Genomic DNA, 25,177 nt, shown 5'->3' with positions numbered 1-25,177 from the left:
GAACTCTTTGAAAGCAGCATTGAGTCTGTTTGATCTCTGTCTCTCCAGAGTTCAGTATAGTATCTGGCAAAGAGTTAGTATATAATAAATGTTTGAGGACCTGACCCAAAACAACTGGCTTTGATTCCTCAAAATGCCCATGTCATGTCATGGAACATAGAAAAATAAGGCTAAAGAACTGCTGTTCTAGACTAAAATAAACTAAAGAGATAAGACAATTAAATGCAGTGCATAAGCCTTCATTGGATCCTGGATTAGGGAAACAAACCAGCTATACAGGACACTGGGACAATTGGGGAAATTTGAATATGAACTGCATATTAGAGAACAGTATTTTCTTAATGTTAAATTTTTTGACTGTGATAGTAGTATTGTGTTTCTTACTCTTAGGAGAACTTACAGAAGTGTTTATGGATAAGGTCCCTCATCTGTAATCAACTCTCAAATGGCATAGTAAATACAGAAAAAACACTTATTTTTAAAAAGTATATATATACATACACACACTCACACACACACACACACATATAAAGTGAGAAAGAGACAGAAGTAAATATGGCAAAAAGTTAACAAGGAGTAAATCTAGGTCAAGAATACATGGTTTCTCATTATACTATTTTTGCAGATTTGAAAAGTTTGAAAATAAAACATCAGAGAAAAAAGTAACAGTTAGGTAAGGAAGCTTAACAGTTTATGTGCTTCTGGTGACTATCTGTTATACTGGAGGTACATGATCAGCTGGGCCAAGATTCTAAGGGGTAGGGTAAGGCTAGAGGGAAGGGAGAGCCCAGATAACAGAGGTGGCACCTATGAGTATCAAACTAGTAGGAGTGTGTGCTAGGAAGAAAGGTGGGAGTGATAAATACCAGATCCAAAGGGTAAAGCAAAGACAGAAACATATAGATCAAGCTCTTTGACAGAGGTTTGGGTAAGTAAACAGAAAGATGCAACAAATGATAAATGATCAGAAGTGGGGCAAAGGGTTAGTAAGGCAAGCCAGTAGGTAGGCAGGTAGAAAAGAAAGCTAAAGCACACAGAGGAGTCAAGAAGTTTTGACAAGATTCTGGCTTGTCTGGGTACAACTAAAATACTCATTTCAGGGCAGCAAGCAGAAACTGGGGTGAGAGCAGCTGAGTCGCTGAGTACCTATTAGGAGAAATGGAGCACAAAGAACACAAAATGTTACCGAGTTGGCTGCACCTGTTTGAAAATGGGAGAAAGTAAGTGCGGCAGCCATGGTAGAATCTGATAGTTCTGACCTCTTAAGATTCTTTCTTAGTTGATTACGGAAAGAAGGAAAAGTCTGACCAAGGTTTGCTTCCTCTTCTCTGGTAGTGAATTAGAGAGACACAAATTGGAACGGAATTCCCAGGAAAGGTCATGCCCCAATTCCAAACTACCTTCATGAATGCAAGGCCATGATATACATCCCTACCAATCTCTGAATGCTGCCACTGGAATATTTCTCTCAGTTCTTGATGAAATTCCTATCTTTGAGAAATCTCTCTTCAGACTCTCAGATAAAGTGGGCATGCTACCCCTTCTGTATCTCTCAGAATCCCAGGTAGGCCTAACTTTTGCTACTAAAATGCAGATTAGAGTTGTTGAACACCACAGCTGGGGATATTTAACAATTTCCTTTGTCCACACTGACTCCACCATGCCCAGTCTAGTCTCCCAGTGCACTAATTCTAATGGCAAGCAAGAATGTTCTCAGAGATTCTGATGTTGAAGGAAAGCAATCAAGAGCAGGTTAGGTGAGAAGTTTCCTAGGAAGAAAAAGATCAGTGAGGGTGTCACAGGTATGGCTGAATGCTTCCACAAAGGAGTATTTGAAATTCAGGTATCTTTTTACCCTGCAAGTCATATAAGCAATGTTCATTTGAGTACAAAAATATAAATGTGCAAGTAGTCCCTTCCCTGAGCACATTTTCCAGAAGTGGCACTTTTATTAAAAATGACTATGTTAAGATTATGATGAAAAGACAACAGGTAAGACAGTATGGGAGCAAGATTTATAAAGAAGGTCTAATGTGGGCACCTTTCAGACCTGTGCTCTCCTATTAACCAACACAGCACAGCTCCAATGCCAACAATGGACTCTTACAGGGCTTTTTCTCCTTTCCTTACCAATGACCTACCTCACTATTTTGGAGGCCGAGCTTTCCTTCTCTCCTGTTGTTCTGCAGCCTGGGCTCCAGGTTAGAGATGCTGCATTCTATTTATTCTTTAACCTCTCTCTGAAGTGCTTAGTCACTGATCTGGCCACGTGGCACCCTCTTTCCCATTGTGGGTCTGGTATGTTAACTCAGAAAGTTATTTTCCAGCCTAGTTAGAAATAGCAGGAACTTGAATTGACTTGCTAGACTGGCAGTGCTAGGAGGATCAGGGCCATGTGCCAAAGGAAACAGTGGATGGCCAATCACAAGGGAGCAAATTTCTCAATCTGTAGTCTGACACTAAACCTTCCTGCTGGCATGGGAGATCTGTTAGGCCTCTGCTGCCAGAGTCACACTTGGAGACGTACTGTGCTTCATGGTGGCTCCACATACAGTTTGGCATACAGAAGGGAAATCATATACTACCTTTTTCTAGGGATAAGAACCCAGAAGGAAGAAAGATAACCCTAGAGCTAAGAGACAAAATTCTGAAGAGAGTAGTAAAGATGAGAGGAGACTGAACAATTCCAGATGTGGCAAAGGTAAAGGACAAAAACTCAGATCTCTGTACAGTCAGTGCCAGGCTAGCAGGTCTGTGGGCTGGCCCTGGGCCCTCACTCCTGCTGCTGCTTCTAGTTGTAGCACCCTCTCTCAGCCCAGGCCCCATTCCAGCTCCTACCTGGTAGGTACCTGTCGTGGTTGTGGCCGTACTCTGTGGCGGTAAGTGACGAGTGAGTCTGTGTAAAGGGCTGGTTGCCAAACAGATTGTCACTACGAAGGTTGTGGCAGAGTTTCTCCAGGAAGCGGAGGACGTAGGTGATGCTGTTGACTGCTGGGAGGTTGAGAGTGTGCTGTTCTCGGTCAAACACGGCTGTGGAGTTAAGTAAACAGGGCTGAGCACGTTGGCCCGCATTGCCGAGCAGCTCTGGGCAGGAGTTCAGCCCATTGCTTGCCTTAGGCTTTACCTGGTTACACAAAAGCAGCCAGTGCCCCAGGTTTTCTCCCTTCTTCCCTCCCCTTGCTTCCCTTCCTTGGGGCTTTGGTTTTCACCTCCTGGGCTTACAATAACAGGTGTAGTCAGGCCAGGTATGTTGCACCCAGGGCTTTGGAATGATTTCACCCAACTTGTGAATACAACTGTGAACATAATTCTATCTGTTCTATCATTTGGCTGGAACTTCTTTAGGAAATCTGTTCATTTAGAGTGCTCTTTCCACAAGAACTGACTGAGTTGGGCAATGGTTTGGGGACACAATTTATTTTACCTTCTATTTTTAAGATATCAGTATAATCCTTAAAAAGCAAATGGCCTGTGTATTGGTCTCTGACAGCAGCAAGGAAATGGGGGGATAGGTCCCTTTCAGGAACCAATCTGGGGGCACAGGAAGAAGCCTAAAGGGGTACAGATAATAGCAGGTAAAGAGAGGCAGTAAAGAAGGCCAGGTCACTCAGATTCCTGCAAAGAAGGGAAGTAGAGACCACGGAGTGGTTGGACCTGAGAAAAGCCTTAAAGCTTAATTTCCTATGTTCCCAGTCTTCTACAACAAAACCCTCTGTCCCTATTCCCCACTTGGCTAATTATTCCTTATACCAGGCTCCCAAACCACTCTGTACACGTTTCTCTATTATAACACGTCTCACAATTATTTGTCTATATTTTTTCTTTTCCACCAGGGCAAATTTGAATTTGTTATCTTTTATTTTCCCTCCTATTCCCCACTAGTGTCTGGCAGTAACACCTAACATATAGTTAAGAACTCAATTAGTGTTTGCTTAAAGAATACAGTTTGCTTATTTTGGGGGTCTGCCATGTCACTGGGTTTCATGAGGCTGGATACTGCAGCTTGTTAGGGAGGAGGGGCAGGGGAGTATGGAATGGAGTACAGTTAAGATCGAAAGGTTCTAGGTTTAGTGGGTAAAGAATAGGGTTTGGAACATGGGAAAACTGAAATAGAACCAGAGACACAGCAGAAGAAGTGAATATTCTTAGTGAAAGCACAAAAAACACCGTGTAGTTGAATTAACTCTCAGAGCGGGAAAGACAGGGAATGACATTTCTCATTCTGCTCTGGGACTGGACTCATTTATGTCAATGTGGACTTAGGACTGGGAAACTAAGGAGTCAAAAGATCAAGGGAAGAGTTCAGTGGTTTTCTGAGGACAGGTGGGAGGCTGTGACAGTCCAGAGAAAATCTCCGGTTTCCACAATGGATTCTATCTTTTGGAATACCTTTAAAGCAACACACACACATAATTTCTGTATGGGAGAGGCTGAACAGATAGATGGGGCAGGAATCTACTTAAAAGGTCCGTTAAGCAGAGTCTGTGTAGGTATTTTGCTTGGGAAAGGAATGTATGAGGCTCAGAGGGGCTCTAGGAGTTGAAGATGAGGACTCACTAAGGAATGGAATACCTTCACTTTTTCCCAGCATCTATAAGTGTGAAGTTGGAGCCAGATGCCTTGTCAGAAATTGGCCAGTTGAGAAGGCCTGTCCCTCTGGCTAGGAGCCATACTAAGCCAACAGTGCTTACCTGAGATAACCTCACCGCCGTGGCCCTGTTTGAGAAAGCTGAAGACGGTTTTCTGGTGGTAAGCACAGTCAATGCAAGCCTGAACAGCCTGCTGCAACACCACCGAGGCGCGGGCTGGCCCAAAATGGTCAGGGAGCTGCTGGATCTTCTTCTTATCTAAGTGGGGGCCTGTGTTGCCGTTCTTGTTCAAGTAAATACAAACTGCAGGAAACAAAGAATTAAAGAAGTTTAAAGCGTCTCCAGGGTAGAGAAGTCAGAGAACAACGCTTTCTTCCCTCTTTTACACCCTGGGCTCTGGTGCTAGCAGAATTTCCAGATGCTAGGCTGGTGAAAAGGTGTGGGAGATAGAGGGTGGCTGTGCCCAGCTGCTGCCAGACCAAACTGCATGGACAAAAGCTGTGGGAACTTAGCCTTCTGGGAGAATAGCCCAGATCAAAAGCCAAAGCAGAGAACTTTCACTCTGTCTTCTATGCAATGAAAAGAAAATCTAAACAATTCCCCAGAGGCATGTACTTTCATTTTCTCTACTTGGTTGCCTCACATATTCTTTATACCTCTTACCTCATATTTGTAAGGAGGTGTGGGGCAATGGCAATATTAGCATGAGTGTGCTTATGGGCATGTGTTTGGTATTGGACTTAGAATAGCTGTGACCTTGGTCACTTGTTTTGCACTTTGTTCTGGGCCTTGGAGTCCCTTTCCTTTGCTTTCTTCCATATCAACACTTAGGCCCAAAGAAAATACTAAAAATAGAAAAGACTCGGACTCAAGAAAGAATGGAAAAAAGGCAAACTTGTTTGCCTCAAGCAGTTTCTTTTGCTAAGGCAGCTAGGAACTCTCTTAGTTGCTACCCACCACCTGGCACTGTGGTAGGGTTGGGGGAAGGGTGGGCACAGGAGAGAGGCAGTGCTAAACTGAGTTGCTTACTCAGTCTCTGGAGAGGACCACAGCAGTGTGATTGGCAAGGCCACCCTTTCCTCAATCTATCTTCCAGGCTCCCACTTGAGTAGGGGGTACTTTTCTTCCTCCCACTGTCATGGCTCACTAACTAAAGGAACAGGAGGGTAAAAAGTCTCCTTTGCTATTAAAGGCAGAAAGGATCAGCCCAGTAGTCTGTGGGCTGTGGATGGACCGCTGGCCTCTTTGGGCCTCAGGCATACACCTATGAAATGAGAGACCTGAGCTAGATGCTCTCTTCCACCATTCTAATTCTAATTCTAAAGGGAAGCAACGTGGAGAGAAGAGAACAGAAAATAGAAAGGGAAGGGGGAGATGTGGACAGTGACAGAGGAGAAAAAGAAAAAGAAGGAAAAGTAAATAGGTGAAGATGAACTGAATATATACGTTCAACTCTGTTGTTTTCCCAAAACCCTTTAAAATGATAGCTGAATGATAAGAGAAGACAGAGCAATAAAATTTTGGAAGCTGGAAAGCCAATTGAAATAGTAGGAACCAACACAGCAGACCCAAGAAAGCTGACTCTTAAACTAGAAATGGATAGTTTCATTTATAATCTACCAAAGGGCCAGGAATTGGAAGACTACGTGCCACTAGAGGTGGGTGTAAAGGTAAGTCTAATAAAAGAAGGACTGGTTGAAGTCTGTTAGGAAATAGTTAGGATTTCCATGTTTGGGAATAGGATTCTTCTACTGAAAACAGCAAAAAATGCAGAAACTCAGAGAGATAAGAGTGATAAGCATAACAGAAAGCATACGTCTAAAAAAAGAAATTTATAAAAATGTACATAGCAGTTTATTCATAATATCCTCAAATTACAACCAACCGTGTCCATGAATACTACTTGGCAATGAAAAAGAATGACCTATTGATAGGTACTACATGAGTACCACTCAAAACATTATTTTGAGCAAAAGAAACCAGATATAAAGGAGTATGGTATGATTCCATTTATACTAACTTAAAGAACAGGAAAAACTAATCTATAGTGGTAGAAATCAGAATAAAGGTGGGGAATGGAGACTGTAAGGAGGCATGAGGGGACTTCTGGGGGTGGTAGAATTGTTTTGTGTCTTGATCAGGGTTGTAGTTACATAAGGTTTACATTAAAACACATCAAATTATACACTTAAGACTTGTACATTTCACTGTACGTAAATTTTACCTCAGTTAAAAGAATACATAAAAAGGAAAAAAGTTTTAGTCCAGTAATGATTAAAAAAATAAATTCTACATGACTGAAGGGTGAAATATAAAAGGCAAAACAATAAAACTTTGAGACTGCTAAAGTTTTAGAACATGGCTTCCAAATTCTCTGGCCCTCCTCCCATCAAACTCTGTGAGAAGTGACAATCAATTAACCAACTGATTATGGCAGGAACGACCCTAGGTCAGTATCCTGGCTGAGGGCTTAAAAAACTGGTAGCTTTCAATTCTGCTTTTTATGTCTTGGGACATGACATTTGCTCTTAGAACTCAACCACCATGTGTAAGAAAGCACAAGCCACTCAATGGAAAGGGCCATGTTGACAGAAACCGACAGGCAGCACCAACTTGTTAGCCATGTGGTGGAAGTGGATACTCTAGTCCTAGTTAAGTCATGCCAGCTGACACCACATGGAACAAAACAAGATATCTCCACCCAGCCCTGCCCACACCATTTTAATGATGCTTTGTAGTAGTTTGTTAAGGAGCAAAAGATTGGAATAGGTTCTGGTACCAGAAGTAGAGTACTGCAGTAATAAATATCCAGTTGGCTTTGGGACTGGGCAGCAGGAAGAAGCACAAAGTCTCCTTGAGGAGGCTGTCAATGAGGGCTTTGACAGTGAGGAAAAATCATACTGGAAGATGGAATAAAGGGGCCATGCTAGACAGTGGTGGAAAGTTTGACAACACTATTGCCTGCAGCAACATGGAAAATAGGATATGTACTTGATGAACTCAGTGAAATAGCTGAGGAAATTTCCAGACAAAGTAGTAAGAGTGCCAGCTGGATTCTGCTTGCTGTCTATCGTAAAATGCAAGACAAGAGAGATGAACTCAAAAGAAACAAGCAAATAAACAACAGAAACCCACAATAAAATATAAAAAGCTTAGGACTTGTAGGTTCACAAATAAAATTGTTTCTCATTGCACAGTCTCTCCAGGAGAAAACAAAAAATTCTAACCAAAGAAAGGATCTCAAGTCAAAGATCAAATACAGAATGGGACAATAAAATCTTTTGTTAAAGTGTCAGGAAGATAAGACCATGCTCAATAGAATCCTTCAAACTGAAATGTCCTCTGAGGATCTTAAGGGCATGGCTCACAGATTCTCTCCCTTCAACAACAGGAGTTTTTAAGACTCTTAAGAGCACTGTCATATAGCAGCTTCAAAGGAAACCCAACTAGAGAAGAGGTTATCTTTAAGAGATTTTGTGGTTGTGGCTTTTTCTAATGAAAACCCTCAAGATTCTAAGAGAATCATTCTGGTGGAAGCACTGATAGTTTAGACAAAAAGGGGAAAGACATACAAAATGAATAGAATTCTTTGGATCCTAACCTTTTACAGGCAGCAAGACTGAGAAAGTAATCTCCTTTTTCTTAAAGAAAAATAAAGATGAGTCAGCGGACAAAATCAAGTTATCTGGAAGTCAACTCCTGGAAAGGAGAACTGGACCTAATTAAGAAGTTGGCAACAGATGGATTTCAGAATTTCTACAGAGCTTGTACTATCGTGCACCTTGAGCTTTCCTCCCTTTTGAATGGAAGTATCTATAAAAATTATCCATGCCTGTCCCAGTGACTTTATGTTGGATGTGTGAGGAGCAGAGAACTTGCTTCTTTATTCCTTAGTTCAAGGTCTTCAGACACTGTACCTGAGAAACTGCACCTGAGAGGCCTCATATGCATCTGGACCAGATTTAGATGATTAGATCCTGGACCCTAAGCCTGATGTTGCAGAGAGATGAGACTTCTGTCGGGGAATCTTGTGAGGGGAAGAATGAATTTTGCAAGCGGAAAAAATGTAAATAACATTTCTAGAGAGCAGACTAAGACTGAGGTGATTTTAAAGTATGGTTTCAAAATTCTTTGACACTCTTCTCATTGAGTGGGGGTCTATTCCTTGCCACTTGAATCTGGGCTCTGCAACTGATAGGTCAACAAGATTGTGGTAGAAATGATGCTAATTTCTAGACTAAGGCCTTAAGAAAATGGCAGTCTCTATTTCCTGCCTCTTGTATACATAGACTTGGAACCCACCCACCATGATATCAAGAAGCCTAAGCTACCCTTTGGAGAGGTTCATTTGGAGAAGAACCAAAAGTCAGCATTAATTTGCTAGCTATGTGAAAGAGCCATCCTGGAAGTGGCTGGATTGAGTCACTCTAGCTGGTGCCATGTGGAGAGAGATGAGCTAGTCTTAATTTTAATATAATTGGAGATATTATTCTTTTGTTTTATAGTTTATGTTTATGTTCTTGTTTTAAAAATCCTTTCTGATCTTGCAGTCATAAAAATATTTTTCTATAATGTCATGTTTTGTTTTTTCCATTGTATCCATGAAATCAGAATTGAATGCTATTAAAAAATTTCAGAGAACAACAAAAAAGCTTTTGATAGCAGATTTAAATCTCCAAGAATGGGGAAGAAGACTATAAGCATTTCCTAAATGTATTTATCTATATAAAATCCTTTTATGCAGAGAAATTTTACAGGGCTGGTTTTCTACCAAACATGCTTTGGGAAATGCTGCTGTAGTAACAACCATTGGTGTCCCAAAAGAAGAGAAGAGTACAGGGTTGGGAAAATTAGTTGAAGATATAATTGGAGAAAACTTCCCAACCCTTATAAAAGACACAAATATGCAGATCAAAGAGGCTCAGCAAACTCCAAATAGAATAAATCTGAAACAGTTCACTCCAAGACACATACTGCTCAACTGTCAGGCGTTGAAGAGAAACAGAAAGTCCTGAAAGCAGCACGAGAAAAGCAATCTACTACATACAAGGGAAAACACATAAAACATAAAACTGACTTCAGACTATTCAACAGGCACCATGGAAGTAAGAAGGCAGTGGTATGATATTTTTAAGATCCCGAATGAGAAAGGCTCTCACCAAGAATTCCTTATTCAGCCAAGTTATCCTTCAAAACTGAGGGAGAGGGTGGGCCACGGTGGCTCAGCAGGTAAGAGTGCTTGCCTGCCATGCCTGAGGACCTGGGTTCAATTCCCGGTGCCTGCCCATGTAAAAAAAAAAAAATTAAAAAAAAAAAAAACTGAGGGAGAGATTAAAATTTTCAAAGATAGAAAGAACTAGTCAATAAGAGACAAGCCCTACAAGAAATACTAAAGGTGCCCTGTCAGTTGATAAAAGAAGACAGGAGAGGGAGGTCTGGAGGAGGGCACATAAATGAAGAATATGAATAAAGTTAATTTAAAGGAAAAGAGAGAAAGAGAAGGAAAATAATATACATATTTGACAAATAAAAACTAAAAGGACAAGATAGTAGAATCAAGAACTGTTTTTATGGTAATTACTTTGAGTGTTAATGGAGTAAACTCACCAATTAAAAGATATAGACTGACAGAATGGATCAAAAAACATAATCCATCTATATGCTGTTTCTAAAAGATGCATCTTAGACTCAAGGACACAGTTAGACTGAAAATGAAAGGATGGAAAAAGATCTTCTATGCAAGCTGTAACCAAAAGAAAGCAGGAGTAATCTATACTAATATCAGACAAAATAGACTTTAAGTGTAAAGATATCAAAAGAGCCAAAGAAGGACACTATATACTAATAAAAGGGACAATTCTCCAGGAAGAAATAACAACCATAAATGTGTATGCTCCCAATCATGGAGCTCCAAAGTACATGAGGCACGTACTGGAAAAACTGAGGGGAGCTATAGACATATCAACAGTAATATGAGAGACTTCAATACATACTCTCCACTATAGATAGAACAAACACAGAGGATCAACAAGGAAATAGAGAACCTAAACAATAAGATAAATAAATTAGATATAATAGACATATATAGATCATTACATGCCCAAACATCAGGATACGCATTCTTCTCTAGTGTACATGGAATGTTCTCCAGGAAAGATCATATACTGGGACATAGACTGAGTCTCTATAAATTTAATAAGATTGAAATTATGCAAAGCACTTTCTCTGATCAAAATGAGATAAAGTTGGAAATTAATAATCACCAAAGAACCAAAGCTTTCACAAATAAATGGAGATTAAACAACACACTCTTAAATAATCAGTGGGTCAAGAAAGAAGTTGTCAGAGAAGTCAGTAAATATCTGGAGACGAACAATAATGAGACATAGCAAAACTTACAGGATGTGGCAAAGGCAGTGTTGAGAGGGAAATTTATTGCCCTAAATTTCTATATTAAAAAACAAGAATGAGCAAAACTTGAGGATTTAACTGTTCCCCTGGAGAATTTAGAGAAAGAAAAGCAAAGTAACCCCAAAGCAAATAAAAGAAGAGAAATAATAAAGACTAAAGAAGAAATAAAGAAACTGGAGAACAATAAAACAATACAAAGAATCAACAAAACTAAAAGTTGGTTCTTTGAGAAAATAAGTAAAATTGATGGTCCCCTAGCTAGACTAACAAAGAAGAAAAGAGAAAGGATACAAATAAATAAAATCACAAAGGAGAGGGGGGTTGTTACCACAGATCATGAAGAAATTAAAAAAATCATAAGAGAGTATTATGAACAACTATATGCCAACAAACCAGATAACTTAGAAAATAGACAAATTCCTAGAAACACACGAATTACCTTTACTGACTTGAGAAGAAATAGAAGATCTCAACAAACGAATTACAAGTAAAAAGATCCATTCAGTCATCAAAAATCTTTCCACACAAAAAAAGCCTAGAACCTGATGGCTTCACAGGAGAATTTTATCAAATTTTTCAAAACGACTGACAACAATCCTGATAGAAGAAAAGAAAACTATAGACCAATCTCCTTAATGAACATACATATGAAAATTCTTAACAAAATACTAACAAATTATATCCAACACCACATTAAAAGAATTAAATATCATGATCAAGTGGGATTCATACTAGGAATGTGAGGATGGTTCAACATAAGAATATCAATCAACTTAATACAGAAAATTAACAAATCTAAAGGGAAAAAAAATCACATGATCATATCAATTGATGCTAAAAAAGTATTAGACAAAATCCAGCATCCTTTCCTGATAAAAACACTTCAAATTAAGGCATTGAGCGGTACAATGGTAGAACAGTGGCAAGAATTCTTGCCTGCTGAGCTGGAGACCTCGGTGTGATTCCCAGAGTCTGCCCATGTGAAAAAAAAAAAAGTTAGGCACTGAAGGAAACTTCTCAATACCATAAACAGCATATATGAAAAACCCACAGCCAGTATCATACTTAATGGTGATAAATTGAAAGCATTCTCCTTGAGATCGGGGATGAGAGAAGAATGCCCACCATTACCACTATTATTCAACATTTTATTAGATGTACTAGCTAGAGCAATTAGGAGAAAGAATTAAAAGGCATAGAAATAGGAGGGAAGAAGTAAAACTTTCATTATTTGCAGATGACATGAGAAATCTACAGTAAAACTATGTGAGCTAATAAACAAATTGAAAAAAGTGACAGGATACAAGATTAATGTACAAAATCAGTAATGTTTCCTACACAAGCAATGACCTATTTGAGGGAACAACTAAGAAGTAAAACTTTCATTATTTGCAGATGACATGAGAAATCTACAGTAAAACTATTTGAGCTAATAAACAAATTGAGAAAAGTGGCAGGATACAAGATTAATGTACAAAAATCAGTAATGTTTCCTACACAAGCAATGACCTATCTGAGGTGAAAACTAAGGAAAAAATTCCATTCAGAATAACGGCCAGAAGAATTAGGTATCTAGGAATAAGCCTAATCAGGGATGTCAAGATTTATACACTGAAAATTATAAAAAAGTTCCTAAAAGAAATAAAAAATGACCTAAATGGATGGAAAGATATTCCATGCTCATGGATAGGAAATTTGAATATCATCAAGATGTCAATCCTACCCAAACTGATCTACAGATCAATGCACTACCAATAAAAATCCCAACAACCTACTTTGAAGACTTGGAAAAACGGTTATCAAATTTATGTGGAAGGGAAAAAGACCTTGAATAGCTAAAGATATCTTTAAAAAGAAGAGAGAACTGGGAAGTCTATCACTTCCTGACTTTAAAGCTTACTATAAAGCCACAGTGGTCAAAACAGCATGGTAGTGGCACAGACAGAAGTACTGACCAGTGGAATAGAATCGAGAGGGCAGAGACTGAACACCAAATTTATGGACATCTGATCTTCAATAGGTCCCCCAAATCCACTGAATTGGGACAAAATAGTGTTTCTGATAAATGGGCATGGGAGAACTGGATTTCAATAGCTAAAAGAATAAAAGAGGACCCCTACCTTATACCCTATACAAAAATTAATTCAAAATGGATCAAAGACCCAAATGTAAGAGCCAATATTATAAAACTTCTTGAAACAAATATAGGGAAATATCTTCAAGATCTAGTAATAGGAGGTAGCTTCTTAAACTTTTCACCTAAAGCACAAGTTGTGAAAGAAAAATCGACAAATGTGAATGCCTTAAGATCAAGAGCTTCTGGGCCTCAAAAAACTTTGTTAAAAAGGTGAAGAGTGTGCACAGGTTGTTCAGTGGTTAGAATGCCTGCCTTTCATGCGGGAGACCCGAGTTCAATTCCTGGACCATGCACTCCCCCACCCCCAAAAACATGAAGAGGCAGCCAACTCAATGAGAGAAAATACTGGAATCCACATATTGGATAAAGGCTTGATATACTGTGTACATAAAGAAATTATATAGGTCACCAACAAAAGAACAAACAACCCACTTATAAAATGGGCAGAGGAAATGAATAGGCACTTTTCTGAAGAGCAAATATAAATGGCTAAAAAGCACATGAAGAATTGCACATCTTCACTGGCTATAAGGGAAATGCAAATTAAGACAACAATGAGATATCACCTCACACCCATAAGAATGGCTGCTATTAAATAAACAGGAAACTATAAATGTTGGCGAGGATGCCGAGAAATTGGAACATGTGTTCACTGTTGGTGGGAATGTAAAATGGTTCAGCCACTGAGGTAATCAGTTTGGCGATTCCTCAGAAAACTAAATATTCAGTTGTTCTATGACCTGGCAATACCAATACTCATCATATACCCAGAAGAGTTGAGGGCAGTGACAAAGACAGACATTTGCACACTGATGTTCATAGCGGCACTATTCACAATTGCCAAGAGATGGAAACAATGCAGGTGCCCATCATCAGACAGGTGGATAAACAAAATGTGGTATATTATGCAGCATTTAGACAAAATGATGTTCTGAAACATACGACAACGTGGCTGAACCTTGAAGACATAATGCTGAGTGAAATAAGTCAGACACAAAAGGACAGGTACTGAATGATTCCGTTATTATGACTGATAAAGCTGCCAGGGTTTTGGAGCAGCTAGAAGGAAAAATCTGAGATGAGGGCATGATAGCCCATAACAAACTCTGGGAACTATTCTGTAGCTGCTGGTTGAAGTATGCTTTGAATTTATTACTTTTTACTTTCCTTTCTTTGTATATATATATATATGTTATATTTTACAACTAAAAAACGGTGGGGGGAAAAAACAACTGTAGGCAGTTATAGTAATATTAGATAAAATAAATTCCTGAAATAAAAAATTTGAAAATATTTAGTAACATAGCTCACTACTATAGTAAAGTTGATACCTGCAATAATTTACTTGATATTTTGAATATGCACACAGTTTTGATAGTTAATCAAATGGTATTTAAGATACTGTTTAATATTTAGAATTCAAGAAACTCTGATATTGGTATTTATAGATTTTTTTCCTTCCTTGCTTTAATTTTAAATTGATTTATGAAACATATTGTACAAACAGGCTTTACGATGATTACTTACATACTTTTTAATATTCTTGTGGATAAGCGAACTTAGATATCCATATGTTAATTGTAAAAATATTTATATCTTCATATTTTCCTGAAATTAGGAAAATGTTTAGTAACACAGGATATTACTGTAGCAATGCAGATATTTGTAAGAATTATCTACTTGTTATTTTGTGGATATTCAGTTTTGAGAGCTGATCAAATAGAATCCAAGTTAGTGTTTAATACTTAGAATTTAAGAACTTTGCTCTCTGAATATGTAGATTTTCTCTTTGTTCCCTTAATTTTAAATTGGTTTATGAAACTTACTGTACAAACACAGGTTTTACAATGATTATATGGCTACTTCATTTAAATATGCCTTAACTAGCTAAGATATCCATTGTTAGTGGTTCTAAGTGTATTGTTTGTTTTCTTAAATAAAAAATTAACAACAACAACAAAGAGTGAATGGGAAAAGGAAAACTGAAAAAAATATAGGCAACTCTTTTGAGGAGTTAGGATATAAAGGAAAGGAGAGAAATTGTGTTATAGCTGATATCTGTTCTACAACAGATATCATTGTTCATTTTGTATTTGTATTTAAATCTCTACTTTGAGGAGAGTGATAAAGCACATATGACAAACTGTTAAAAAATATTTTTATTGAGAAATCTTCACACACATACAGTACGTACACAGTATACAATCAGTGGTTTAAAATATCATCACATAATTGTGTATTCATCACCATGATCATTTTTAGAACATCTGCATCACTCCAAAAAGAGAAATAAAACTCATATATCCCAAATGCCTTGCCCCTCTCCCTTACTGACCACTTCAATCTGCCCAATTTACTTTACCTCTTATCCCCTCTATGATTTATTTATTTTTTATCTATATTTTTTAATTCAGCTGTCTACACCTGGGATAAAAGGAGCATCAGACATAAGGTCTTCACAATCACACAGTCACACTGTAAAAGCTATATGGGTATACAACTGTCTTCAAGAATCAAGGCTAATGAAACATAGCTCAACAGTTTCAGGTACTTTCCTTCAGCCACTCTAATACACCATAAACTAAAAAGGGATACCTATATAATGCATAAGAATAACTCCAGGATAACCTCTAGACTCTGTGTGAAATCTCTTAGCCACTAGAACTTTACTTTGTCTTATTTCTCTCCACCCCCTTTTTGGTCAATCTAATAGATTTTGATGTGGATAGAATATCTAATATGCTTGAATGCAATGAGAGATATATACTCATTTTATATGGAAGAGTTTAGAGTTAAATTACTAATAAGTACATAGAAAAACAAATAACAAAGAAGTTAATTAGATAATTATTTCTCCTAAAATCAAAATGTTGTGTGAGAAAGGAAATATAATTATATATACTACATGGCTTAATTGAGAATAGCATTCAAATTGCCATAACAAAAACACTGAATTTTTACTAATCAAAGTTATACGACCACTGTACTGGGATAGGGAAGTATGTATGGTGGATACAGGGTAAACAGATTAAGAACAGTTAAATCCTCATCTTCTGTAAGGTAGTCAATAGAAAAATGCCTAAAGCTGAAAAAAAGATAGCAATATAAATGTGTGATTTAGGTCCATGGAGTTAACTGAAAGAATCAATTGAATTGAAAGTCATTGCGTCTGGAGATCAGTAAGAAACAGGGGACTAGGGAGGAGTTTGTTTTTGTAATAAATATTGTGGCTCTATTGTTCCTTTAAACTATGGGCATGTAAAATGCTGACAAAAAATAATTTTAAAAAGTGTCGTGAAGTTAAAAAAAAAAGAAAAGTAGGTAATAAAGGATTCAGTGTGGCATACAGCTATGCATCTATTCTAAAGGGATAGCCCTTTGAGAGTTATCTTCATAACTTATGAAATGTGAACAGATACACATGACCCAGGTTAATTACCACCTACCTCAGCCAACACTTGTTGGGTGGTCTCCAAAATTAAGCCTACTATCATAGCACCTAGCTTTGTCATCATCAATGATGTTAAAATAAAATCAGAGGAGTTTCAGACATTTTTGACTAGTGGCAGTGTAATTGAGCTAATTATATGGTCTGTGGAAGGGCTACTAAGAAGGCAGCATACCTAACTGGGAAGGATGAGTATTACTACAAATTGGGCCAGGGATCTCCTGGTGCTAGTCCCATCTCTCCTCTAGCTCCCCAACACCAAATTCGTAAAGTTTCTCTGTTATGAAAGGATGAAGGTTTCTCTGAGACTATTTCAAATGTCAGAAATAAATTTTTTTTAAAAAGACTGTACTTAGGTTTGCAAATGGATGGTGGCTAATTATAAGAAATAATTTCTTATTTCTTAAAAATAAGAAAAAGCAAATGCTTGAGCCTGGGGCTTGTAATACCTAGTCCCGTGATCTGCTCTTACCTGTGGGGGCCTGCATGGCTGAGCTGGGGATGGTGGCAGCATCTTGGGGCACAGTGCTGGTATCCGGTTCAGGGGTGCTGGTTGTTGGTGAGGTGGGTGGTGGGTTCAGCAAAGTCCGAGGTTTCCTCTGTCAAAATGGATGGGGAAAAGTTTGCTACCCAATGATAGGTAACTTGTCTTCTCATTCGTCTATTCCTGGCACTTAATTTCTTCGTTTGTGGATAGGACTGTTTCATCTTTGTTTTCCACACAGCATCTAGTCCATTGCTGTATACATAGATGCTTAGCAAACATTTTCTGAATCTGTGTACAAGACTCTCTGGTCTTCTTTAGAGCCAGAGCTTAACTCATTGCCTTTTACGCAAGATTCAATATTATCATATAAAGTTCCAGATCCTTTATTTGTTGTGAAGACAAATGCAAAAAGGAAAAAAAAATATTGCTGTGGCTTTAGATTACCTTGACATTAGTTTGTACTTTATATTCTCTCTTTAAAAGTGGAAATGTCCCTTTCCCTACTTCTACAAACTACTTTTCTCTGCCTACCTTTTCAGATCATTACCTGTCATTCCTTATCTTAGACCTTATATTCTATTAGCTCTAAATATATTTGTTCTCTAAAAACCCTGGTCTGTGCCTTTAATGTAATAAACTGTCCCTTCTGTCTAGAATGCCTTTTCTTCCTTTTTGTAATTTTACAAATTTCTGTTCATCCAGGAAGCTTCCCAGACTTCACCTAAGTTAATTACTATTTCTTCTATGCTACCTCTGTACTGTGTATAGTTGCATTTATCACAAGTTACCATCATGTATTTACATAGTAGTGTCCCCTATTGGCCTGGAACTCCTTGAGGGTCTGATTCATCTCTGTGGTACATGCCTAGCATAGCACCTAATGTAATAAATATATATAACATATAATAATATACTAAATATTTTTCAATGAAGCATACAGTATAGATCACCAATGATGAGGGAAATAAAAAGGAAGATTTGAGAGATATCTCATTATCTCCTCTATGCTGTTCAGGATAGTCCCTGGAGAGGAGTAGCTGTAAGATACCAAAAGTTTCTTTGCAATAAATAGTTTTCTAAAAAACCTTCTGAATGTAAGAAAAACACAACCATTACCAGAATTCAGGAATATGTTTTTACTAAATGCCCCAGGTAGATTTCACTGCTAGGAGCTGTTTAACCCAATCTGCTTTTCAGAAATATATTATCTAAAGAGATACACCAATGATAGCAGGCAAACATAAGGATGGCCTTGACTGTGAAAGCAATCATGCAAACCCTCATACAACACTGAAAGCACACAGGGGACATGGGAATTGCTCATATTTTTTGATAGGTCTAAACGTGAAGATCCAAATAAATAATGAGTCAGGAAAGAAGGGAAATATCAGTTATACTTCACCAAGTTGGTGGTAGGATTTCATGCGTTCCTAAAAGAAGGAGCCTGGTGAGTTAGGTGCACAAAGATTATAGAAGAAAGGAAAGGAGAAAGACGGATGGCATCATTACTGTTTGAGATAGATGCATTTACATGTATTACACTTATTTGCGCATTACTTCATCTCTATGTAACATAAAAACACTGGGTCTCAGGGTCTTACCCAAAGAAACATCCCCAAAGTCATAAGGTGGTAAAAATTGGAGGTGGAATTTAAACCTAAGTGTATCTCACTTCAAAGCCTAGGCTCCAGCCAAAAGACCACTTACCTTCTGAAAGGAATATAAGGTTCATTGGTGAAGTGAATATATATGTATACTTGTAGAAGGTAAAAGGACAGGGAGGGGAAGTAGATAGTCAAATACCAGGATATAAAATACAGGATAAGATGAGAATTATGATTGTCAAGAAGGTTAGAAAAAAGAAGACTATGTTCAGGAGTATCTGAAGGAGAAGAGCAGAAGAAATCACAGAATTATCATTTGATAAATTATTATCAGAGTTTTAAAGAATCTTAAAGGCCATTTAATCTAACAATTCATCCAATACTTCTACTTTCCTCACCCTGAAAACATTACTTCCAAATGGTCAGCCAGTCCCTGAGGAAACATCTCTAGAAATGGGGAGCTACTCCTGCTTTTGGATACATTTAACTTTTCCTTTTATGTTAACACAAAACCCATCTGTTTCTGCTTATTGGTTCTAGTTCTGCGTCTGGATCCCCATGGACAAGTTTGCTCCCTCTTTATCTTGATTGTCCCCAAGATGTACTCATATCATCTAAAGTGTGGCTTCACTGGCCTCAACATCCCCTTATGACCTTCAGCTTCTCCTCCACAACTTTAGAGTAAGAGGAGAGTACTGGACACAAAATGGATCAGGTTCTGGGTTGGAGGTTAGTGGTAAAAGATTAGAAGGGGCATTATGTGCTACACAGGAAGATCAGGATGTGACATTGAGAACTAAAAACCAATAAATAAGAGATAAGTGAGGTTGGTAACATCATCACAAAAATCATCCATCCATCCATCCAAACCTTCCAAGTGGCTGAGATGCAAGTTACTGCAGGACATACAAAAAAAACACATTAGGTTCTTAATATTGAGCTTACATTCCAGCAGGACTGAAGTCAGCTGGAGCTACTAAGCAAACAAAGAAAACCTAGGGAAGAACTTATTAGACTGTGGAATGGAATGCTGAGGAAGAAATGGTATCATTTCCACATTGGAACTCAGGTAGTCTAATTCAGGAGGGGAATTCACAGAGGGGTAGAGATGATGTTAAATGAGGCTCTGGAGAAGCAGTTGAAGAGTCTTCTTTCCATATCATTGGTTTCCCTAGGGAAGATACTCATGAAGAACTGTCCATGACTAAGAGGAATTGGTATTTTCAGAACTGCTCAGTGAAGCTTGACTAAATAGTTTTTTCCTACACTAGAGTTTTATGTTCTTCAGATGACTATGTAGTAGGGCAGCAGTGACTTTGAAATTAGAAGATCTGGGAGCTAATCTCTGAAGCCTTTGCCTTTTAGCTATGAAATCTTATGAAAGTCACTTCACATCTCTAAGTCTCAATTTACATTACTATAAAATGAGATTAATACTAATTATCTTCAAGGGTTTGTGAAGATCATATGATAATTATGTAATGGTATCTAACACAGAGCGTGATACCTAGTAGGTACTCAATTATCTTTTTTTTAAGAGGGGGTGAGGTTTAGAAAAAGAAACACATTTATAGAATTAATTTTCTCTTTCTTTCCATATGCCTGGGCATCTAATTTTGGGAAGGTTAACATGGAGCACGGCCTTCCACCTATGAAAGATGTTAGATCAGAATAATTTCAAATGTGAGTAACTTTCCTAGTCAAAACTTGTTTCCCACCCTATCTCTAATATTACCAACTCCTAGGTAAGTAGGATAAGTGGGGATGACAACCCAGGAAATTCCTCTTCGAAGCATACACAAGATAGAGAAGAGGGCCGGACATACCCTTTTCCAAGATGGATGGAGGTGGTAAGTTACCCCTTTATAACCACTATCCCTTTCTCTGGAAACTCACATTTTTACCTACCTTACTGCCAGGTTTGGGACCCCTCTTCTTTGGGAATTTCAAAGGTTCAGCTGACTTGGATGGGGTAGAGATGGGATGGGGAATTAGGGTCTTGGGTGTCCGGCCCCGCTTCTTTCCTGGTTTACGCCCCCTCTGCCCTGGTTGATGCTCCAAGACAGTTTTGGTGCTGCTGTGGATGCTGGGCTTCTCAGTGTTCACATCAGACGCAGGATAAGGATTCTTTGGAATCACAACTGCAAGAAAAAGACTCATGCTATCACCTCCTCCTTCCCCCTGAATGCCCAACCCAGCCAGAAGGAAAAAGGACTTGCCTGTTCTACTCGGGTAGGTTTTATACCAAGAAGCTAGTTTCCTGTTGGAAAAAATCTCAGAAGAGAAATGAATTTAACTGGCTAGAATTGGAGGTTTTAAATTATTTCTGGCAGATGAGGGATACAGAATACATTTTTCTTTCCAAGGCATCTTAAAGAAATCTCATGACTTAAGTCGAAGTCGAAGCATACCAAAAGAACAATAGGCTTAGAGTTGCAATAGCTCTTAGAAGCCCACAATTCTCTCCTGCTATAAGAATGAAGATCTAAGGCTCAGAAGAGGAAATGATGTCTTCCCCAGGTCATACTATGGTTGGGGATAACGACTGAGGTTTTGAAAACAGCCCTGAAAACCAACTCAGGGGTTTTCTACATTAATCTGCTTGAGGTTTTGGTGAAATTATTGCAATAAGGAATACTGAAACATATGGAGATATACATTGATAGCATCTCTCTTTACCTTAAAAATCTTTGCTCCCTATTACCTTTAAGACTAAATCCAAATTCTTTATCCTAATCTCCAAGGAGTTTTGTGACTTGCTCCTACCTTGCTCTCGAGTCATATCTGATGTCATTTCCTGTCATACACCCCTACATTCAAGCTATATTGGTTTCTGAATTCTATTCTTTCACAATGCTGAGCTCTGTATTTGTCTCAGTATCAGACATATCAATACTTAGTTTTTAGCATTCATTTCAAGGGGTACCTCTTTTTTGAAGCCTTCTCTGACCAAGCCCCAACTAAGTGAGAATACCCTTCCACCCTCCTATACCCCCAAAGTGGTATGTAAACATCTCAGTTAGAGCACTTCTCAATTTTACTCCAATCATCTGTGTCCTAAAATTGAAAATTCTTGAGGAAAAGGATATTTAATTAACACTACAAATAATTATTGAATACTTACTATAGATAAGGCTGCTCTAAGCCCTGTGAATAAAACAGTGAACAAAATACATACTTTTCATTCTAATGGAGCTTACCTCCTAGTGGGGTGGACAGAAAAGTAATGAACAAAGAACTGTATAATACAATGCCAGATAGTAAATGTTATGATTAAAATTAAAGTAAGATGAGAAACAGTGGGGGAGGAGTAATATTTTAGTTAGAATGGTGAGGAAAGTCATCTCTGAGGAGGTGACATTTGCATAGAGCCCCCACATGAGGTACTTGCACAAGATTTATGAAGATCTGATGGAAGAAACTTTCAAGTAGAAGGTAGTAACAAGTATAAAGATTCTGAGATGGAAATGTGTGTTTGAGGAACAGGAAAGAGATAAGAATGGCTGGAACTGAGGGATAAAAAGCAAGAGTGGAGGGGGATTAAGTTAGAGAAGGAGCAGAAGTAAGATTTGTAGGACCTCATAGGCTGTGATAATAAATGTGAACTTATTCTAAGTATGAAGTGTGAAGGAAAGCAGGGGAGGTATACTCCACTCAGTACAGAGAGGTGTGGTTTGAAGCCATTATGTACCCCAGAAAAATATGTTCTTAAATTTAATGCACTCTTATGGGTGTGAACCCACTGAAAGACATTTTGGTGAGTCTAATTCAGTTAAGGTTTGACCCACCTCATTCAGGATGGGTCTTAATCCTATTACTGGAGCCCTTTATAAGTGGAATTAATTCAGACATGAGGGAGAAAGCCACGGAAGCAAGAAGAAGATATCAATGAGACCTGAAGAGAATGAGGGACTAGGAGATGCTGCCTTGCCACATGACAGAGGAGCCAAACATCACCGGCAGTTTGTTTTTGGGAAGAAAGCACTGCCCTGATGATATCTTGATTTGGACATTTTCCCAACCTCAAAACCCTGAGTGAATAAATTCCCATTGTTTAACTGACCTATTTCATGGTATTTGCTTTGAACAGCCTAGGATACTAAAACAGGGATTATAGCTGTTTTACCCCATAAAAAACATATTAAAGTCGTAATCCAGTTCCCGCGAATGTTAACCCACTTACAAATAGTATCTCTGCATATGTTAAGGTCAGTCTGGGTCTGGACTTATTTGTGAACAGGATATTCAAAGATACTATTTAGGAGTGGCCAAACTGAATCAGGGTGGGCCTTCATCCATGTGACTAAAGGCCTTATAAAGAAAAGAAACTGCCATAGAAGCAGAAGTCAGAAGTCACATAAAGTCACAGTAGAAGACCAAGGCAAACACATCACCATGTGATGGAGGATTGTCATCACCAGAAAGCTACTGACACTGGCAGAAGGTATGGCTTTGCTGACATCTTGTTTTGGATTTCTAGCCTTTCAACTGCCGGCCAATAAAGTCTTGGTGTTTAAACCAATCCATTGTGTGGTATATGCCACAGCAAAATAGGACAAGGGGCAACTGCAGAATTAGGGAAATTAGTAATAAGCCATTATAGTGGTAGCTAGTAGATGCTGGGGAAGTCTTATGCTACTAGGTAGGATATAACAGATCATGGTAGTGCAATGTTGCCGATGCTATAACAGAAAAAGCCAGGTAAATTGTTTTTAAAGACTTTGCAGAGCTATAGAAGTCAGGAGGATTAGAACCGGAATTCTAGATGATAGGAAGAACCCTTTCAATGTAGCTGATATTGTTTTCTTTACTGAGGGCATTTGCCAATTTTAGGCATAGGCTGAGGTTCAGGCTTGGCCTGTGCAGAGGAGTTCTACTTTGGGAAAAGAGAAACCAGAGATGATTCTGTGACAGTCTAGAAAGCTGAGGCCACATGTGTGGCCAATTTTCTGCATGGAGTATTTTCTGAGTGCCTTTGCACATGGGACCTGAAAAGCTAAGCTGAGAGCTTAAAGGAAAAACAAAATCTCCCATAGTCTTGTGGTTTTAGGAGACAAAGTCCCACTAGAAGAAGGAGGCTTACCTCAAACACACACCTGCTCTTTGCATTAAGATATATGCCATATTTCGAAAGTGTAAGGAAGGGGTAAGAGGTAAAAGTACTAAGTCTAAACCCTCTCAAAAGTAGGACAATCTCCTACAATTTTCCAGACTGAGGAGAACAGAGACTAGATTCTCAATCAAAAGCCCAATAGGATCCATGCCTGAGGACAGGGATAAACCAGATGTTCAATCCAGCCTGAGTGAGTCTAGCTCAATCCATGATTATCCACCCTATTAGTCTAACAGAGGAAAGGAAGAATTCTTTCTGATTGAAGATAGGAACTGTATCCTCAACAGTTATATAAAATGTCCAGCATATAACAAAAATTATTAGATCAAAAAGGGAGGAAAACGAACAAAATGTAAGATAAAAAGGGATAATGCCCACAGAAAATTTCCATTTATAAAAAGTCAAATGTACATTCTAGACCTAACAAGTACAATATTAGAAATTAAGAACCCATTGGATAGTTTTAAGCACAGATAAGATTCAGCAGCAGATAGGATTAATGAACTTGAAGAAAGGTCAACAGAAAACATCCAAAGTGTCGTGAGAAGAAAAATATGGAAAATTAGATTAGATTCCTGATTTCAAAATTTGCTACAATGCCACAGAAATCAAAATAGTGTGGTACTGGCATAGACATATAGACCAAAGGCATAGAACTTGGAGTTCAGAAATAAACCCACACATCTAAGGCCAACTGATTTTTGACAAGGGTGCCAAGTTCATTCAATGGAGGAAAAGTAGTCTCTTCAACAAAAGGTGCTGGGAAAACATGGATAGCAACATGATAAAGAAAGAAACTGGAGCACTACCTCACACCATAGACAAAAATTAACTCAAAATGAATTAAAAAATCTAAATATAAGAGTTAAAACCATCAAACTCTTAGAAGCAAAAATAGGGGAAAATCTTCATAACCTTGGATTTGGCAATGGAGTGTTAAATATAACACCAAAAGCATGAGCGATAAAAGAAAAAACAGATAAATTCAACTTCATCGAAATTCAACTTTTGTACACCAAAGGACATTATCAAGAAAGTGAAAAGGTAACCTATAGAACAGGAAAAAAAATTGCCAATCCTATGTCTCACACACATTTAATACTGAAACTATAGAAAGAAAATTTATAAAAAAAACTCCTACAATTCAACAACAGAAAGAAAAACAATCCAATTAAAAAGTGACCAAAGATTGGCCAACACAGAACCAATTTGCAAAGACCATAATTTGCATTATGACAGTTCCAAAAAGAGAAGAGAGAAATAGGCAGAAGAAATAATGGAAGAAAACTTCCCAAACTTAGCAAAACACATGAGTATGTACATCCAAGAAGCCCAAAGGGGATGAATTCTGAGAAACATGCCCAGAACATATAGTAGTCAAACTCTCA

The 25,177-nt window shown here is 38.2% G+C and overlaps 1 protein-coding gene across 23 annotated transcripts in view; it reads right to left on the bottom strand.

Moving 5' to 3' along the window:
* SCMH1 (Scm polycomb group protein homolog 1) overlaps nucleotides 1-25,177 on the bottom strand; it is a 209,013-nt gene that overhangs the window by 29,922 nt on the left and 153,914 nt on the right. For 21 of the 23 annotated variants that reach the window (XM_077150072.1, XM_077150065.1, XM_077150070.1 and 18 more), the window contains 4 exons: nucleotides 20,585-20,817; nucleotides 17,058-17,184; nucleotides 4,692-4,892; nucleotides 2,839-3,030 (listed from right to left, as the gene is read on the bottom strand). In XM_077150072.1, the coding sequence (XP_077006187.1) occupies nucleotides 2,839-3,030; nucleotides 4,692-4,892; nucleotides 17,058-17,184; nucleotides 20,585-20,817 (753 nt within the window). The remainder of the gene's footprint in view (nucleotides 1-2,838; nucleotides 3,031-4,691; nucleotides 4,893-17,057; nucleotides 17,185-20,584; nucleotides 20,818-25,177) is intronic. The other 2 variants (XM_077150064.1, XM_077150069.1) reach the window with 1 other exon arrangement.

The sequence above is a fragment of the Tamandua tetradactyla genome, chromosome 2, assembly GCF_023851605.1.
Source record: "Tamandua tetradactyla isolate mTamTet1 chromosome 2, mTamTet1.pri, whole genome shotgun sequence".
NCBI classification, from domain to species: Eukaryota; Metazoa; Chordata; class Mammalia; order Pilosa; family Myrmecophagidae; genus Tamandua; species Tamandua tetradactyla.
Note: the sequence above shows the minus strand (reverse complement) of the source record. Positions and strands in the feature narration are given on the sequence as shown.